Consider the following 20,866-nt stretch of genomic DNA (forward strand, 5'->3'; position numbering starts at 1 on the left):
TTTCACAGACTGTGGCTATATTTAATGTTCTTCTCGTTGAATACTATTTTCTGGTTAGATCTCTATATGATCTTGATTGTTGAAGACATAAAATATAATTTTTGTAAGGGATTTAAAAAACTAAATCAGATTAAGTCATAATGATTCTCTTTGAACTGGAATCTGATGTAGTTTGCTTCTCCTATCTTTATTAGACTCTTCTTTTGTCTTATTAAGGAGGGTACAATACCCTTTGTGAAGCTCAAGTACCTCCTCCTTCGTGGAGCTTTCTCTGGCCAGGCAGACTTACCTTCTCCCTTCTCAGTTCCAGGCCTGCACCATGATTTACCACATAACATATTTTATTCGGTTTTCTTCTCTGTCTCTCTAATTATATTGTAACTTCTTGGTGTGAAGGAGAAAAGGAAAGTAAGTTGGAGAAAGGAGCTAACATTTATTTGATTGTTTTTCTTATTTTTCTATCTTGATCTCCTGGAATATAGGTTGCATCTACTTTCAAGTCTAGCACAGTGTCTGGCACAACAAAGAGTGCTTGGTAAGCATGTTAAGAATAAATAAAATTGAGTCATGAGAGTCCCCATGTCCAACATTTCCCTTTAATACATGGCAGTTTTCATCACCAGCTTTGTCAATACTGACCTCATAAAATTTCTATTCAGATTCATCTGAAGAAACCAATAAACCTTTACTAAAGCTTTTCAGTGGGGTGGGAGTGGGAGTGGTAATTGTTAATGCAGGGATAAACCCTTATGGGAAAAAATAGCCTTGGATTCAATTCCCATAGTCCATGGCCTATTCTTTCTTCCATTGTAGTGTCTGTTCCCAGTTCCCCCTACTACACATACAAAGACACATCCAAATTTTTATTCAGGTTTGCTTCATTTTGACTGCTCTAAATCTTTTTTGCAGAACATTAGAAATTTTCAAATCTCTCATATTCTCAAATTTCTTCCAATTATTGTACAGAATGTATCATCATATCATAATTTTATGAGGACTGCTTTTGGAAAGCATAGCCATTATTAAAATATTACTGTAAAGATAATTCTGTAGAAGATAATTCTGTTTAAATTGTACCTCAATTTATTTCCTTGACAGAATATATAATTTAGATCTCGGAAAAAGAACCCCATTTATTCTGTATTTTGTGCACTTTTTAAATCCAACAATATGTGTTTCACACACACACGCACACAGATATGTATAGCATTCATGTATGGATATGTGGCATTCGTGCCTAATGATACCTTTCATTATTTAGGATACCCAAGTCAGTTCTAAGAATACATATCTTTACCATGCTCTATTAAACTTAGTAAGGGAGTAACAAACAACATTGACTCAATCAATTGCCTCTTTTAAAATAAACTTGTTTCTCTTTTGAAATAAAATACTTGGAAATAAATGATGTGTAGAAAGCAGAGATACACATTGATGAAGCTGATTGTAGGAAATCTTCACAAGCAGGTAGATGCTGTCTGTGCATCTCCTGTAAGTGTGGATTTCTAACATACTGTTAGAATGTAAAGCCCCCCAGATGGTCTGGAACATCTCTCACATACACAATAAACTGTAGGTCAAAAACGGTTTTTCAGACAGGGCAGTTCTGTGGACTAATGATAAATCTGATGTAAAAATCTCAAGTCATAATACTGTCTGCCCCTCAAAACCTGTCCATACAGGCTGAAATTCCCCTTGGTGAGAGGAAACAGAGGAAAGAAGGAAGCCAAACTATGAGGCCTTCAAAGCTTCACTATTTGATTTCACATAATAGATCATACCCTATAATGATGAGGTGGAGATCAAATCTGGAATCTCAAGCAAGTTCATCTACTTGACCCAAGAGCCCTGAGTATAAAACAACAACCCAGAATTCCCCACAGCTTTAGCGTAAGTGCCAACCAACCTAAGCTCATAACTATTTATGGAATGGATGGGAGATAAAAAGCTCCCTTATGAAGTCCGGTCAATTGGTTCTATCATTGGAGATGTAAGAGCATTCTTCTAGATAGCCAGTATCTCCGGGTATCAAAGGCTGTGCTGTTTTACTATTCAAGTCAGTAGATACACTTGTAAAAAAGAGTCCACATACTTAGTAGTTCTTTCCATAGAGACTGACCTATCTTTCTATTCAATTATTAGTTCATTGGCTCACATTTTATTGAGCCCTTGCTATGTTCCAGGCATGGATCTAGGCACAGGACAGGGACCTGAAAGTCCACTTAAACTTCTTTGTAACTGTCGCTTTGGAAGAGAGACTTGCCCAAGTGGTGCCCCCTGTCTCCTGCTGCAATATACAAAGTTGATTTTCCTTATGCTGCTAGTAATCATGTTTGGAGTCATGCAGCTTGCTGTGCATTGGGAGAGATGAATAAATGAATAATCAGGAAAATCCCTGACAGAATCTCTATGGAATTCTGCCCACAAGGAATCTTTAAATGGACACATAGATCATTCTAACACCAGACACAAAGGGTTGCACAGCCATAGTATCCATGGATTATTATAATATTTAAGAAAATGGGCAAACTTCATGAAGGGTAGCTCAGCTGGGTTTTGAAGGTTATAATGATTCTCTTTGAACTGGAATCTGTTCAGAATTTTGACAGGCAGTAATGATGAAGGAAGAGGACATTCCAGTGGAGGAAGCAGTAAAGGCACTTACTAATTATGTAAATGTGGTCTTTTTTCCTATCTGCTCATTCATTCAACCAATATTTATTATAAATAGCTTCTATGTATCAGAAATTTTATAATATGTCTGGTATATAGTAATAAATAGGACAAGATCAAACCTGAGGGCATTCAGGACATTCTAGTGGAAGAGACAAGCATTGAATAAACAATTACATATATCTCTCTATGCACACTTTAATGCTATCCTGTGAGAATTTGTAGCATTTCTTACAAGTGCAAATCAATATTGCACATTTACATACATAGATGCAAGTCTGTTGTTAGGAGAGCAAAGCAACTGTGAATATTTTGCAGGACCACTGCAAACCAAACAAATCACACTTCCCCAAATATTTTGTAGTCTTAAAATGCACATTAATTTCCTTTACAAGCAAATAGCACATCCCATCTGATATATCCTAGGCTTGGTACTTGTATTATAAAGGTGATAGCATTTATTGAGTACCTATTTTATGTAGCACTGATTTTATGAGAAGCGGCAGGGTGGTACTGGTATTGTAAAATTATGTAGTACTGATTGACATATATTATATCAGAAGCAGCAAGGTGAGAGTGATCAATCTGCTTCAAAAAGAGGGGAAAGATGATCAAGGAAGATTGGAAAGAGAAACCTAAAGATGGTTTTAAAGTAGAGGTTTATCAGGTGAAGGAGGTGAGAGAGGCTGGAATAGTAGGTGCAAAGTCACTGAAGCATGAAAGAACACTATGGCATGAGGGCTAGTTACCAACTTCCCCCAAGTCCTGATCTTCCTCTTTGACCATTAGGGAGAAAGGTCAGAAAGAACAAGGATAAGCGTTGGGTCATTCACTTAAGGTCAGGAATCCTGAAGATCAGTCAGAAAAGAAGCACTGAATAATTCAGACCAAGACTAAGGTGCTGAATCTCCAGTGGACAAAGAGGTGACTTTTCAGATACCTGGCTTCATTAGCCCTGCTGCATGTGGTCTTGCCCACGGGTTAACTCCTGCCTGTGTCTGGAGCTGAGGACACATGCCAAGAGAAGCCGAGAAATCTTGTGCAGATATTAAAGAATGAAATAAATGTAGAAAGAGAAAAAGATATGAGAAACCGTGTGGTCCCTAAGAAAGATACTGAGAGAAATGAGCCTGACAGGAAGAGCGGGAAGCTGGCAGAGGCTGGCCTGGGGCTGCCTGAGCCCCTCAGAACTCCCAGGTCTTAGTTCCTGTTCACCAGATGTCTAACTTGTTGTCCTTCCCTCCTTTCAACATGATGAATCCAAATTTTGCTTAAGCTAGTGTGAGTGGCTTTCTGCTCCTTGCAACCAGAAAACCCTAAGACAGGGGCCAGCTAGTGGCTAGTGGACCAAGATCCAGCCCTATAGGAAAGGGCAGAAGAAGAGACGGAGGGAAGCTGAGCACGCTGGGCTTCCAGGTGGAGTTCCGTCCCTCAAGACTTGACTCACATCCCCTTACGCAAGATTCCCTCATGCCTCATAACCAGGTGATATGCCTTTTCCCATATCATTTCAACCCTGCTTAACACTGCCTGAAGAAAAATAAGACTAGAGAGCCTACTTGCACACTGCTTTACTCTACACTTTCTTATTTCTTACCACGATACCAACATGAAATGGCCTCAATATTATTATTATGTCCATTTTAGAGGGCCTTGTTTAAAATCATAGAGGGGGTGAGATCAGAAGAGAAAACCCTGGCGCTGTGGCCCCAACCCCCATGCCTTTCTCCTTCATACCCACCATGGTGCTTTGCCCCTATTTCTCTTGTGTTATTTCTCTGCATTGTATTATAAGCATTTGGGGGATTTATTTTATTTCCACATGACACTGTAAACTCCTTGCAGGGCAAAACCACATGCTTCCTCTTCCTACTTTCTTCAGTGCCAAGTTACAGTGCCTTAAATATGATGTTTGCTAAATAAATCCCTGTGGGTGGGTTCATACTTCAAATGTGAGAACTTAGGCAGCAATGAGATGATAATGAGGAAATCATCCTTCTTGTCTCAGATACCTCCTTAAAATCTGTCTCCTCATGTCTAGCTTCCCTTCTGCAGACCCTCTCTTCAGTCCCTAGATGTTAAATTTGAGCCATCATAAGCTTAGGTCAGTTCTAAATAGGATTTGTTCAGTGATGAGGTCCAGTCCTAGTTCATGGTGTTCCAAGTGTGTTTTTGTCCTTTCTGGATTCTAAATATTACTTGACTCATCATCCTCAAACATGTCGGGTTCATTTCTCTATTTCATTCCTTGTAGCCTTGCTTCGTGCTTGTATTTAGTAATACCCTAGTTTTTAGTCTATTTCCTTCTGAAGAATGTGAACAAGGCTATTAATGGAATTTATATTAGGAAAGGAATAAAGATGACACTTAATCTATGGAGATGTTCAACCTAAGGGGAAAAAATAACTCTATCAGAAGCGACCTGGATAATTGCAACAGCCTGGGACTACATGAACATTTGCAGATTTCTGGTAAAATGGAATGGAGCTGTCCCTTTTGTTTTTTAACAAAAGGCAAGAGCTTGCTATCTTTTTATCTCCCTCTCTTGTGCAGTTTGCATTTCCTCTGACTGCTGCTCTTGTGACTGCTGTGCACAGGCACCCAGAGTCCATGAAAAATTAACACCAGGTGCAGGATGCCTTCTCTTTTTTCCAGTATTGCTCATTGTATAGTGTTTGTGTTGACTCATCGAAGTAGGGTATTTGCACAGCTATATGTTGCTGTGCAATAAAGTAAAGTCCATCTTCTGCCCCTCCCACTTTACTCACCCACTCTGGAAATTGCAAAAGTAAGACCCAAACCATTTTGGTTACAGAACAGAGAAATAAGACAGTTGTTCAGCGTTAATAATAGCAGTCCTCCTTCACAGAGCAAAACAAAATTAAAACACATGCACATGTGTATCAAACTCTCAAAACCTTTAATGAGCTAATACTAGATACATTCTACTCTTCTGAACTTATTTAGATATTTTTATGTAGCAGGAAGATGCCTAAGAACAATGGAGTTTTTAATTTTTATCTTGTATAGAGACTAGAGAATAGGCTGTCCTAACACTTCCCTATTGCTGCTGCTGAGACTAAACCTATCCCTGCACTAGAACCACTACCATCGTCCTGTTGATCTATCTTGGTAAAATTTCCAAAGCAGTGTAAACTGGATTATTTCTCTTTCTAGTTTTCAAGGTAGGCAAGACAGGCCTTAATATCCCAGTATTAGAAGAAAATTGAAATTCACAGAGTTGAAGTGGCCGGGATCAGAAGTGGTTAAACATCATCTAGTAGGACTACAATCTCAGCCCAGCTCATGTTTGCTTGGATTCAGAGTTTTAGCTACTTGAAAAATCTACATCTGAGTCTTTGCTCTCCCACGTGGCATCACGGGCACATTGCTGAACCTCTCCAGGCCTCAGTCTCATCATCTGGAAAACCGGATATTGCTCAGATCTTGTCAGCGTTGTTTGTGGTTTAAATGGGATAATGTGAGTGAAACTCTTAGTACAATGGTGAACCGAAGAAAGTGCCCAGTAATGGTTACCATTATTAATGGTGCTGATTTTTAATATTATTCTAAATGTAGCCTTTTGCAAATTGCATAGGGTTTTTACATATGATCCCATTTGCTTCTCAAAGAAGCACATTAGATTGACTAAATAATTTATAATCTCCATTTTATACATGAACAGAAAGTTTCAAAGAGGTTAAATGAATTGGCTAAAATCATCATATAAGTGAGGTCTTAAATATCAGTCAGATAATCCAAATCTTAATTCCTGTTATTACTATTTTTATAATATTCAAAATTAGGCAAGTATTAAAATCAGGAATCATCCAATCCTTATTTATAGTTGGATGCAACCCTAGAAACAGTGTAGAGGTGTGTGACCTGACAAAGTTCTACAGTGGCACAGTCAGCCCTAGAAGCATTATCTGATGACTCCAGGTGCAGGGCTCGGAGGTGCTCATCACTAACATGAAAGTGTGGTGAGTAAACGTCCCTGTGGAGTTAGAGTGGGCAAGGCTGACTCGTGCAATGTAAGGTTGCAGACATATTCCTCAGGCAGTTATCATCACCTTTCTGGTTGGTTGAAGAAGTCCTTTATAAAACGAATTAGTGTCTGAGTTTCCAGTCTCAATGGGCAAAGTTGTCTGAGAAAAGTCAGCCTGGGAACCAGCGCTTCCCTCTAACTTGCGACAGAATCCCCATGGACCACAAAACAACCTCCTGTCTGCCTCCTTTCTCTTCCTTTCATTCTTCTCTCTGACTGATTCCCTCCTCTATGCTAGCCCACAGCAACAGATAGTATACATCCATCTTTACTCTGAAACACACAACTGTAGTATTATCCTAGGCCCAGGAAAAGGTACATTGGCAAGCAGAACCTTTGTTTTGCAGGATAACTGAGGGTAAGAAAGCCATTGGAAAACTGAGAAACCTAAAGTGACATAGACATTGCCACTCTGGGAAGCTCGGGCAGCTGCGGGGCTAGGAACTGGCTGTCGTTTTGGACCTAGAGATTTGGAGGCTCTTGGCCATGGAACAAAGAGTTCATTGCTTAGTCAATGACAATATACAAACACATCTGCAGAATATATGCTTTGGCAACAGCAAATGCTAGCAGCAGTTAGCCGACCTCTATTTTTCTAGTCCCGATGCACTTCTTTTTATCTACTCTTTATCCATGTTTTCCCATATTAAAAATGATTCCAAGTAGAACATTAATTTTGGAGAAAAAATAGATTGAAGGGAAATTGAGAGACTTATAGATGTTATCAGAATTTAAAATAAGGGAAATAGAACTAAAATGCTCTTTACTGTGCTCCTTCTGCAACCCAGCACAAGAGCCATCCTTCATGGGCAGGTGTTGAGACATCTTTTAGACCAATGTGAGACGTGAACACATTAGAGATGATTAACGATGAAAGAGTAAAGCAAATTCACACCTCCTCCTCGCCTCTCTCCCTAACATGTCTTCTCCCACAAAGGAACCATTCTAGATAGGAAATATTTTAAAACTTTATGGCTTAACCCTATTGTGTTTTAATCTTTGTGCATATGGTCTAGTATCAAATTACGGTTGATAGGGAAAAAAATGAAAGCAGAGCTTAAATGTTAGGGAATTTTTTTCTGGAGTTAAGTCTTATAGAACATGGAGAAAGGCAAGGAAGGGTAGAAGAAAGAGCTTAGCAATGACTCTCTGCTTTACTTCAATCTTTTTGACTCCTGAATATGGAAGAGAATTGTTTTCCACTAATTGCATAGTCTTGAAGCCAGAAAAGTCACTGAATCACAGAAAAACAAAATACGGGCTATAAACATAGAGCGAGACAATCACAAATGGATTTTTGAGGTGTCTTATCTAAGACATACAGAACCTCATCCTTTAGCCGATTCATTAAAAGCTACTTTATGCTTTTTCTAGTCTGACTTTTCTGTAGTTTCTGCATGCCTTTCTTAACATCATTTCTTCTAACTTTGTGAACCTGAATAATTAAAGGAGAGATCATCGTCATCCAGAAGGAAGACTTGTATAGCATCCCTGCCTTTTTTCTAGCCTTTCCCGGCAGAGCAAAATTTATGATGAGTGAAATCAGGTCCTTGATGAGACATAGACTCAGAGGTCATCCATTTCACTCTTTATTCCTCAAACATAGAAATAAATGGGGAGGCTCCATTAATCGCCTCTTCACCCTGAGTTACTGAACTTGCTAGGTCTAAAAACTGAGATCTCCTGTTTCCCATCTTTATACCAGTGACATAATCCCTTAACTGAGTTGTGGTTACTTCCAGGGACACAGAATGCCTGAGGCTTGATAGCCATGCAGAAACTATCTGAGATGTCAGGTTTACTCCAATATAAATAACTTAAAACGTTATTTTTATATTAAAAAAGTAGATGGTTATAGAGTATAATATTAAAATTATATGAATTTTTAAAGATAAAACAGGCTTTAAATAAATGTCTAGTTTGGGGTGGATCTTTTTGGATATGTCTCCACATTCATCTGAAAAGTTTCAGCTATTCTTAGAATGCCATTTCGCTTTTTTCACAATCCTTGATTTTTTTTTTTTTTAGCTTTCCACCTAACTCCAAGCTTCCTTCCACCTCTCCAACTTCTGAAATGTACTTTGGGATAGTAAGTTAGAGCAGGGAACATTTCCAGCACCTACCTTCCTTACTCCATACAGGATGGTGCTATGACAAGAAAATATATGTGGAGTCAGGAAGAGTGAGCTCTGGCTCCACTATTAGGAGCCCAGAGACCTTGGGCAAGTTGTGTTATGCAGTCATGCCTCACTCCCCTTATCTGTACAATGAGCATAATCATGGCATGTAATTCCTAGGTTTTTAATGAGAAGTAGAAAAAAATGAGCATAAAGGACCAACATATGGTAGGCCTAGAAGAGTCTTTCTGTTTATAACTTTCCTTAATTTACATGTCGTGGTTCAGAATAGCAGGTCTGCAGCCCATGACAGGCTCCAGGCACTGACATCGACAGCACCAGGCTGTGTGGTACAAGAACTAGCCACCAGAGGGCAGTGCACAATTACCCCTTTAAAGACCTCTAAAAACCCATTTTTAACAAACATCTTGTGAGTATGTTGAATGCCAAGCAATGTCAGGAGTGTAGGTGGAGGTAGGTGATGAAGAAATGGAGACCAGGGCCCTGCTCTCAAAATGATGACAGTCTCAGCAAGGAGATACAAACATGACACATGAACTACTTAGTCATCCACATGTGTAAGAACAGAAGGAAACATTCATTATGAATGTCAGGGCTTAGTGCTTTCACATAATTTCTTTCCTGTAGTATTTATAACTCAGTGTGACCTGAAGTAGTACAAATAATAAGTGCTTTAAAATTTAGGGAGCAGGAGGGATAGATTGAGATCTGCAGTGAGGATTGAGGAAACTTCCATGGAGAGGCTGGGGCTTTGCATTGTCCCTGCAGGGTGTGAAGAATTTAGTTCCACGGGTAAGAGAGGCGACCAGGATTCAGGATGTGTAAGAAGAAATATAAACAAAACCTTATGGTAGGCATGAGCAAGCTGTGTGTTTGGAATACTGAGATTCCTGGTCTGGTGGGAGAAAAGAAGAGGGAAAGAAACTAAATAACAACTAGTTAATGATCACCTACTGTGTACAATGCCCTAATCCCTGTTCTACAGAAGAAGCAGGCCCTGTTTGTAGCCTGATGAGCCAGGTGATTGACAGCTTGCTCAGAATTCTGGTCTGGAAAATACAACTGTACGGCTAAGACTATAGCTCTTTGGTGGCTTAGCAAAAAGGAGCAGATGGTATCCACATGGATCTTTCCAGGAATAGCACCACATAGAGTGAATCAGTGAATTAAGTATGTATGGTTATGTGGCATGGGGCACATTGACTAAACCACATCTGAGATTTGAGCTAATAACTACATTTTTGTGCAATCTTCAGAGAACATTTGCATAAATAAAGTAGTTAGGTTTGTAAAAGCTCAGTGTGAATCAGTGAGACTTGTGGTGTCACAGACAAATGGAGAGAAACAAGGGTTTTAGAGTCAAAAGACCTGGGTTTGAACCCCAGCTTTGCATCTCTCTTAAGTCTGACCTTGGGAAATTCACTGAATCCCTCTGAGTCTCTGTTTACTTATCTGTAGACAAAAGAAAATTCCACCAGTCCTTCAGAGGTTCATGAGAAGTAAACAAGAAAACACAGGTGAAAAAGCTTAGAATACTTGTCTGGCACACAGTGGGTGCTTGCTCAATCAATGTTAGTTCCCTTCCCTCTTTCAGAGGAAATCAAATGATCTAATGTGTGTGAACACATTCTATAATTACAAAGCATGGTGATTGTGGTCAATACAATGTGATGATTAATTGGACCTTCAGTGATGATCGCAGACCTAGTTTTGGTAAGTCATGCATTTTAGCCTTTATACTAAGTACGAAGAAGTATGTGGGCAAGGGTGCAGGATAGAGGTCTGAGAAGTCTTTATAACTAACAGCTCAAGCAATTTTTATCTTTATCAAAATGGGATTTATTCTAAAGAAAACTCTCCGGAGTTCCCAGGTCTCTATTCTCTGTGTCTCATTCTCCAACTGCCCCATCTTTTCTGTGCTAGCGATGAAGAGATACCTAGCTCAGCTTAACTTAGCCATTAGGATGTCATCCATTTTCTGAAAAATATTACACTACCTTATATTTTAAAGGAGGAGCAAGCAGGTACATTAACATTTTAATCTGAAGGGTTGGTGGACTTTCAATAATCAGTCAACAAAATTGTGTTAACTAGAACAGACTACTGTATACTTATCCAATCTCCATAGAGAAGCAAACGTTTTGCAGTTGTTAAGATTACCCACTACCAGACTCACAGTTTGACTTTTGGCTGTGTGACTATCAGCTGGGTGACATTGAGCAAATTAATGTCACCCAGTTAACATCTCTGTACCTCAGTTTTCTGTAATGTGAGGATAATATTATTTTTACTACTAACAGAGCTAGAGCAAGCAGAGTTGAATTGAGTTCAAGCCAAACATGAATTTGCCATTCTTTCTTTCTCTTTTCTGAGCTAGGCTGATGCCATGCCAGGTAGATAAGCATCTCTGCATTTTGTTAAGTGCCAGGGAGAGGGACCGCGGTCTTCACTTCCCCCAAAGTTGCTCCCATTGGGCACTCTGCCATAACCATGGGCCTGCAAATAAAGCCTTGGCTAGCCAAGCCTCAGGCACTCACACTGTTTGCTCACACACCACCTGTTACTGCCTCAGTGACCTCACCTGTGAGGAGGCGGGCCCTGTGTCTCTGCCCAGTAAGGGGAAACCAGGGTATAGGCCAGAACCACTTGGTGCTCCTTCCTGGTGATGTTCCAGAGCTGTAGTGGACTGAACAGCATGCACCTTGTTGGACTTGAGGAGAGGGACCATGAAAAGGAGAAGAAAATCCAGGAAAGCAAAAAAGAAGCATAATGATAAATAATGTACATGCACATCTGTGGAGCACCTCTCTTTTCCTGCACATGCATTAATTCTCCTGCTAACTTCCTAGTAAATAGGTTAACTGGAAAATAGCATTGTCCCATTTTTAAGAGGGAGGTTTGAAAGAGATGCAGGGCCCTAGAAACCCACTGGGAACTGGGGAATTGAATCTGAGTCAGTAGAGTGAGAAATTTCTCTTCAGATTATGAAAGAGAAATGAGCAACTTTCAGGGCAGAAAATGACTGAACTTCCAGCCTGGTAGCCTAGAAAACTTCGGGAGAGGGACTCAGGAGACAGTGGTGGTTTATCAGCAGGGTTACTGTGCTAGAAAGACATGGATTTGAACCTGGTTATGGTGCCTTTTAGATTTGTGACCTTAGGCAAGTGACTTAGACACTTTGAACCTCCCCTTCCTGCTTTTCATCTTTCCTTCATTTTAAACGGGAACAGTAATGTTTTCCTTAGAATTCTGAGAAGTAAGTTCATTGGTGAATTTACCAAAGCCCCTGGAACATAATAGTCATTCAGTAAATGCTCAATATTTTATTATTGTTATTATCCTGTCTTCATTTTTGATACAAAGTAAGTGAAACCTGGGACATGCAGCTTCCTTTTTGTGCCTCTATTTTCATATTTGTAAAATGAAAGGGTAAAATTCAGTGATCTAGAGTGGATTTGTTATTCCTATTTTGTTCTTCCTCCCTTCCTGCCTTTAATCAGTCATTTACCAGAAGTTTTCTTTGGTGCTTGCTCAAAAAACGTCCTGATTCAGGCAGCCTGGGTGTATCTCTGCCATTGGCTTTCTTCTAAGTCGTGACTCCTGCAGGCCTGTTCACATGACTTCCTGGGGCATAGTAACTGGCCACAGTGAGAAGGGGAGGGTTCTGGCACCAGCCAGGACCAAAGTGGATAGATCTAATTTGGCTTTGAGCTGGCCTCTGAGTTGTTGGTGAGCAGTAAAAGTTAGAAGCCAAAGAGTTCTGGTAGAGTCTGATTTGTTCCTAGGAGGCAGTAGAGCCTGGTTGTCAAGAGCATCAGACCCTGAGCCAGATTGTTTGGGTTTAAAGATGGCCTGGTTGCCAGATGTATGACCCTGGGAAAGTTAGTTAACCTTTGTTACTCACTCGTAAATTGAGAATAACAGTACCTGTCTCATTGAGTTATATAAGGATTATTAAATAAATTAATTGATATAAATAGGTGCTTGCCCTTATTAGTATCCATCTCAGGGTTAATATAGCAGGAGACCTAAGGGTGTCTGGGTCATTTGTACCATATGACTCCAGACAGTGTTGATGTTCAGCCAGGCAATTTGCAGGATCCTTGTAAATCCTTCAAGTAGGAGGAGGACCCTGCCAACACCTCGGAATGTGGGGCTCCAATCCAACAGACTGTGGGAAAAAGGAGATGGAAGAAAGGGTTTCAGTTCCAGCAGAGAATTAGAGGCAGGGAACTGAGGCAGAAGTCTGCCCCCGACCTCACCACATCACATTTTTTATTTCCACAATGGGCCAACACTATGGAGGGTTAGGGAGAAAGTCTAATGTAAAGTAAAGTTATCCTGAGTTCCAAGCTTAGCAGCGATTCAGTACTTAAGGTTAGATATCTCATTTCAGATGCGATTGAGTATGTGCTTAGCAACCCCAATATTCTACTCTCCTGATTCGTATTAGGCCGTGGTCTAATTGGGGCTCACCTGATGCGAGCCCTTTGCTTGAACTGTGAAGCTAAAAGACTTGATATGGTGCCTTGTTGCAGGCCGTCTAAGCCAGTTAATATTTACCTTGAGGTTCTGGAATCTCTAGCCCTCTCCGTAAAAATCAGATACATACATAAACGCACTCATTTTTAAACTTTCAATGGCTTCCACTTTGTTTCAAGGTGTCATGCCATGCCATATATGAAAGCCATTTATAGGGTCCACGTTCCTTGTTGCCCACTCAGGAGCCTTATCCTTTAAGGCTAAGAAGATAAGTCAACGGCACTAGGCCCTAAAAGCAGCTCTCGTGTTATTCTTGCCATATGTTACCTCCTGTTTAATTTGGCCTACGGACAACCACCTGCCTTCTGCTTGCTGCAGGTCCCAGGTCATTTGAAATCTCTGCACAATTCATAGCCGTATCAGTGTTACTGTTCAGCTCCTGTTGTTTCTAGATGACTTGATACAATGTGGTTTTCTCTCCCTTTCTGCTTTGTTTCTTTAAAGTTTAGGTACAGCTAGAGTCAGTCTTTTTATCTTCCCGCTGGTTTGTCTGCACTTTGACTTAAGCTTCCCAGAGTGTGTATTTGGCTGACTGGCCACCAAACCTCACCTGCTAGTACCTTCCTTAAAGAGCTCCTCACTGTAGCAGGCCTGGTAAACATCTTCCCGTTTACATAAGAGTTATTTCTCAGATCTGACATTTAATAAATACCGAGAAGTAACCACACCAGTCAGAATCAGTGAACTCCTTTGAAAATGTGCATTCATTATGTCAGATTCTTCATTAGTGACACTCTCTTGATAGCAAGCAACAGAAGTGTATCTTTTGCTAGCATGAGCAAAGTTATTGACGTGCTATAAAGATACATGGGTGTTCCATGGAAGCCAAGAACAGGAAGGTGGCTGGAATTAATGAATAACTTGATCTAATAGTTTAAATTTTATCTGTATTCTATCTGCTTGCCAGAGCTTCTCTATGATTACCTTTATTCCTTCCTCTTGCTATAAGCTGGTTTCCCCACATGGAAAAGCATGTAATACAAAAGGCAAGCCATTTACATCTTATAGTTTAGGTTGCCCAAGAGAGATTAGTTTTCTTAAGCCTTTATGTAAATCCAGGCAAAGATTTTTGAAACTATAAAGACAAGCCTTGAAGCTTCTTAACAGAAGGAGATGTTTTAATATTTGTTAAAAATCTCTTTCTAGTTCATGGAATTTAGCATATTGAAAGGGGACACAGGAATCTACTGAGGCACCAGTTTGATTTAAGGGTTCAGTTAAAGAGTTTATCCAACGTGGATAGAAAAGATATGTACAGCAGGGCAGTGTGAAGTGTGGAGATAAAGCTTAAAAGGAACCATGAAAGTAACCAGGGAATTAGTTTTAAGACTCAGAAACCAAACTTGATCAAATTAGGCATGGACCCACATGATTGGAAAAGTTAGGAAAGACACAGGGGCTAGTCTGAGCGAAGGGGAGGTCTGAAATGACCAAGAGGTGAGAAGAGCCGATTGATGAGCCATGCTTGGAGTTCTACTGCACTCTGTGCTCCCCCCAACTGGGAGTTTTATTCCCTCCTGATGTGTGCCATTGAGAAGGTAAAAGAGTCCAAGAAGCATCTGTGAAAACAGTCTGGGGAGGGCTCTGAGGGTCCTGGCACAGAGCAGTGAGGGATCTTCAGAGAGCCGACTGCAGCAAGGCACTGGGATCACATGCTCTTCACAGCTCCCACGCCTTCTCCTGGGCACTCATTCCAGAGAGTTGTCAGTGTCAGTATATGTGAGGGGGGGGGGTGTTCACACAATCCGTACGTTCTGTTTTTTCATGCATTTTAAGTAACTTATAGCTATGTAGGTATTGTTTGTGGCTTCTAAATCTTTTTAGCACCAAGAAGAAACACTGAACTTTCCACATGACTTTGTACTTTGTAGATGGCACTGCAGTGTAGATCGTATGAAACATTGTAGATTATACTCCAGGATTTAGAGTTTCAACATCCTGCTGCTGTGAAATAATTATTATTTCAAAAAGCTGGATAATTAAGTGATAGTGACTGATGAAAGAAAGAACGGGATAGTGGATACTGGAAAAGTAATCACAGTCTTGTTGGTAACATAAGAAACTTTGGGGTTATCTTAGCAATACTCCTCAAAGTTTTCAAGGAGGTATACCCTCTAAATATATGGCTATATTTAGTTAATAATTCCTAAGTATTTACTGAGTTCTTTCTGTGTACCCAGTGCTATGAAGAATTCTAGGTAAGTATACAATCCTTGCCATTTTTTAATCATAGAGTCTGATTGTAAAGACCAAATTTACAAACCTGAAGGGGAAAATAGCAACATAAACATACAAAATGTGATAAATGGCATTGTTTGGGAAATGGGCTTATGTATAAAATTTATCCCCAGTCCACCTCAATACAGTCTATAAGGCAAAAAACAAAGGTACAATGGGTTGAAAGTCCCAAATCAAATGAATGCATGTTCATTGATCAAACTGTACTAGATAATAAGAGGAAATACAAGTATTGGGTATGATACTCAGAAAGTTTTCAGTCTATTCAAGGAGACATGGCACAAATGTTTTTGGGAGTCCTGGTAACCAAATGGAAAGCTTAGAAGAGACATCATCAAAACTAAAAAACAAATAACAAAAAACATTCAGGCATCACCAGATTGCTTTCAACAGCTACTATGCAGGACCCTGAGGCATCTTTTGCCTGTAGGGTGATCTTTGCTTTGCCTGGATCTTATATGCTGCTCTGGCTGGAGATCTCCAGTCACTGCTGGCCTCCTGTGATGGTGCCACCTAAATACTGGCATCATGGAGCAGCTTACTGTGGAAAAATGGGTTTTGAGGTCAGAAAAGCCAGTGTTAAATCTCAGCTCTCATTTTCCCTGAGCCTCAATTTTCTCATCTATTACGTAAGTATAGTGATAATAATGCCTGATTAATATTATTTTGTAGAGATTAAATGAGGGTTTATATGTATATCCTTATACATGGACAAATAATATGTATTTAGTAAATGATAATTCACACATGCTGATCAGTTCTCTTTAGTGCAAGTGTTGCCATTCACAACAAATTCTGGAGTATAAGCAGTTCACAAAGCATCCAATAGTCCTTTCTATAGTCCATCTTTAGGGACACGAACCAGTAATAATATTTAATGTTGATTTTGAAATTTTAAGTTTACAAAGCACATTCAAACATATCACCTTATTTATTCTTCAAACATCCTTTTCAGAAGATGATTATTTTGATTTTCATTCTACTGAGAAGGAAAATGAGGCAAAGAAGGTTATAGCTGACTTGTCCCCAGATCCAAACATCATGAAATTGCTCAGCACCAAATCATAACCAATTGTTCAACCATACTTAAGCCCAGGTCTTCTGCCTCCAAACCTCATGTTCCTCACCCTACACCACATGCCTCCTAATAGGCACTATTGTTTTGTGGGGTCCAGTGTAAACTATCTTTCTACAAAGCCCTGATTTACCCACAGGATACTTGCTGTTAGGAATTAACTAATAAACCATAAACATCTGGGTGACCCACTATGTAGATATGTTGACCCACGGTCATGTTCTCAATGCCCAGCGTTTCTAGTTAAAACATGGAATTTCATTTTGTAAAATCTGCTTGAGTACCATTTGCTTTATCATTCGATTAGGATTCCATAGGCACAGATTGACATCAAGAAGCTGTTAACTCTGTTAACTCCAGAGGGCGCAGCTAATGAAATGTCCCCAAAGCTTGAATAGTTGCAAAACCATCGTGTTGTGTAGGACAGCTCCCAATTAATCATGATGAGAGCATTTCCTCTATCTAAATGAAATCTGCAATTTGGGAAGGAGATTAAATGTCCTTTGGGGGATGAAGGAAAACTTCCTGTGAAAATTCTAGAAACTAGAAAATAAAGCTAGGTCTACTCAGTATTCATGAAATCAGATTGGTTGATGCAAATAGAAATTGCAATCTCTCATTTTCTAATGACTTGGCTTGTAGCATTCCTATATCAGCTTTGCACAGAAACCCACTAAATTTTAAAGGAAATGACTGCAGTTTGTACACACTTTTTTAAAAAGAAAGTTTAGCATATCCAACATGATTTTCTGCGTCTTTGACTAATTTTTAATTCCCTATCCAAGGATTTTTAAGGTATGTGATTAGAGCTGTATAGATGACAAAGATAGGATACTGCATGCATAATAGGTAAACATATTTAAGGTGTGTGAACTCTTCGATTTTGGATTGAATACAACATAACTCTCAAGAAGCAGTTTGAAGAGAAGAGCTATAAATATTGGTGTAGGTTTAATTTTGCGTCTGTGAGAGGGAAATCAAATTTCTTCACCATAGCTGTTTTAAAAAGAAATGTCACAAATTTTAACTCTCACCCAATTTATTAGAAATTCTTCATACTCAGCACAAATCCTCACCTCCTACACTGTTGTATAGAATTTAAGAGAAAATATGTGTTAAGTTCTATTGCTGACTTCATTTCATTATGTGGTAAATGTAGCAAACAAATATTTGAAGGGAGGAGGAGGGTGCAGGGAATTCTGAGCCATTCATTTATCCCCTCCAACACCTGAAACAGTGCCTCTCCAGGTCCTCAAGAAATACTGCTGAGCTCTTTGTTAATTAAGGTCACAGTTCTATTTCAGAGTACACTGCTGTGGACCCTTGAGCAACACAGGTGTGAACTGGCAGGTCCACTTTTATGCACGGTTCTTTCAATAAATACATTGGAAAAATTTGGAGATTTGCAACAATTTGAAAAAATAATTATTTCTCAAGCTTACTTTATTGCAAGAATACAGTATATAAAATAACATACAAGATATGTATTAATTGACTTTCTGTTATTGGTAAGGCTTCCAGTGAACAGTAGGCTATTAGTAGGTAGGTTTTTGGGGACTCAAAAGTTATATGTGGATTTTCATCTGTGCAAGAGGAAGATGTTTGCCTCCCATTGTTCAAAGCTCAGTTGTACTTGCTATTTAAAATTTTTCTTCTACTTCTCTTTTATAGGCCAGCCCTGCTCCTATAATTGTGAACACAGATACTTTGGATACGATTCCTTATGTAAGTAACACTTTTATTAAGATTTTCTTTAAAAACTATGGTAGAACTTAATCAGCTGAATTTAAAATCAGTACATATTTCGTTTTACCCAATACAGATGATCTTATGAAATGATGTGTAGAATGAGTTTGGGGAACTTTATTTTGATATTTGCTAAAACTCAGCTTAGTCATACAAATATTTTCCTCTTTCATTCATTGTTTTGTAAAGCTCAAGGACCTGTCACCAGAAAAACCATAGCTGATCATGTTAAAATTTTGTTAGTTTTCTAGGTGGTTCACTTAAAAGAAATTGAGTTGCTCATAGAAGAGAACATCAAACTTCTTTAGGTTTCTTAATAAAGGAATAATCAAAACAATTTCTGTGACAAAGCCTAGAACATAAGTAAAGTGATCGATGAGTATCTGATGGATTCCGCTGGACTTCTAACAAAACTGGAGTAAGAGTTTTGTTAGGGTAAAGTCTATATATAAGGAAATGCATGGTTTTGTAAAAGCATGAAACATGATATAATAGGATCTGGCAAGCAGATCAGCAAAGTCTGGGGTTCTGTACCAGAAATACAGCTACTACAATGGGTCAAAATTCTTGATATCAGAGACTGGCTGGTTAGAGGAAATTGGAGAGTGACAATAGCCACAATATGGGTGAGTGGTTGACATTATGGAACAAGGCTTTCTGAGTGACCCTAGCAGATGAGTAGGGGATTGTGACTTCAGAAGATAGGACAGACACAAGTACACACATGCAGAGAGTTTGAAGCAAGAAGAAGGGCTGCAGAGACAATGGGCAAGAGCCTGGCCTTTGATTAAATGAGTAAAGCATATGGAGCACTTAGAAGAGTAGCTGGCACAAAGTAAGTGCTTGGTAAATACAGGCTATTTTTAATCTTAAACCCCAACCTCAACTGCCTGTTAGGGCCAAGCAAATCACAGAAACAAATGGAGCAGGAAGCCTTCCAAAGCGGGCAGCTGCCACTTGGTTCCAGTGGGTTAGTACCAACGGGAAATGGGGACCAGTATTACCCGATCATTCAGTTTTTCAAGAGAAGATGGAAATTTGAATAGTCATGTAAAAGTTTGCAATTTTTAAATACAGACAATTAATTTTCAAAAATTCAAACATTGTGTTTGCCAAACAAAATGTGTCTAATCCAGAAGCTGCCCCTTGAGAGATGTCTGCCTCAAAGGAATCGGAGGTTCTGAGCAGGTTCTGCAAGCCAGGACACAGCCACAGGGAGCAGAATGCTAGAACTGGGGTACAAGGTTGGGACTCGATTACAGGAACAAATAACTGAAACTGGGACACAGGCTCAGGACAAGAATAACAGCAAGCTTGGCTTAATGCTGAATCACCTGAACGACTGACCTAGGGCTTCTTAAATCTTTCTGAGTAAGAGTTGTTTAGGGTGAGACCCAAAATAGTGTTAAGTTTACTGGTAGGAATCAAGTGGCTCAGCTGTGGGAGGTAAAGGACTCCGTTAGCAGAGCAATGCATTAAAGACACATAATATCATTATTCTATCTCTCACTCTTCCTACTTTCCTTTACTTAACAAACACATTGAGATTACCATGTACGCAGCACTGTTTTATGCATTTAACAAATACTTACTCATTTAATCCTCATAACAACCCAATGAAATATATACTATTGTACATTTTGCAGATGAGGAAACTGAGTCATTACAAAGTTAAATAACTTGCTCAAGGTTGCATAGAGCCAAGTGAACCTGGATAGCATGGCTATAGGGTTTGAGATCTTAGCTCCTATCATTGCTGCTGCTTATGTTTCTTCCTTCCCTCCGTAATTTTCTGCCTCTCAGTTTGGGATAAAGTTTGCTTACTTACTCCTCAAGACATGCATCTTTGAGTGGAAGACAGCTTGTCACTAATGCCTCAGTACCCTGGGAGCAGGAATCTGTGTATTTATTAAGGAATTATATGTCTTTACTACAGAAAATCTCCTTATTTATGTCCATTGACAAAGCAGATGGGCAGTGCTTTGAAGAAGTAGACAAGGAGCACAGAGACTTGATTTTGTAAATAGAACTCCTTTCTTGTGGTTGATCTCTATAATTTCAAAGCCTTCTGGTAGAGTTCTCATGGCTTAACTGCTGGATGGCCTCATGTACAAATAATATATCAGTAGAATCTAAGGATCTCTACAGACATGATCCATTGGTATCCCAACTAATTTGCTAGGACAATCAGCCATATATAACAATTGATCAAATTGCTCCCATTTCCCTAAGTATCAACTTTATGTCTGACTTTGAGTTCTTCAAAAACAACTTTTTTTTTCTACTTTTTTGTATGTAATGTAAAACCCTTTTAAGTTTCCGTAAGAGTAGGATCTTTAGAGAGGTTTGCTGAGCTGCTTGGTATTGTGAAAACACCCCAGTTTTCATAGCAGTGTGTTCTTGCAA

At 39.3% G+C, this 20,866-nt stretch overlaps 1 protein-coding gene and 1 long non-coding RNA gene across 18 annotated transcripts in view; one reads left to right on the forward strand and one right to left on the reverse strand.

Annotated features, from left to right (window-relative positions):
• The window catches only part of DLG2 (discs large MAGUK scaffold protein 2), a 1,919,888-nt gene that overhangs the window by 1,245,792 nt on the left and 653,230 nt on the right, over positions 1 to 20,866 (forward strand). For all 17 annotated transcript variants that reach the window (XM_057507175.1, XM_057507177.1, XM_057507176.1 and 14 more), the window contains one exon: positions 18,386 to 18,439. In XM_057507175.1, the coding sequence (XP_057363158.1) occupies positions 18,386 to 18,439 (54 nt within the window). The remainder of the gene's footprint in view (positions 1 to 18,385; positions 18,440 to 20,866) is intronic.
• LOC118917518 (uncharacterized) overlaps positions 12,390 to 20,866 on the reverse strand; it is a 131,420-nt gene continuing 122,943 nt past the window's right edge. Inside the window, exon 4 of the long non-coding RNA XR_008999188.1 lies at positions 12,390 to 13,030. This is a non-coding gene — a long non-coding RNA (uncharacterized LOC118917518). The remainder of the gene's footprint in view (positions 13,031 to 20,866) is intronic.

This window comes from Manis pentadactyla, chromosome 9 (assembly GCF_030020395.1).
Source record: "Manis pentadactyla isolate mManPen7 chromosome 9, mManPen7.hap1, whole genome shotgun sequence".
In the NCBI taxonomy this organism is placed as follows: Eukaryota; Metazoa; Chordata; class Mammalia; order Pholidota; family Manidae; genus Manis; species Manis pentadactyla.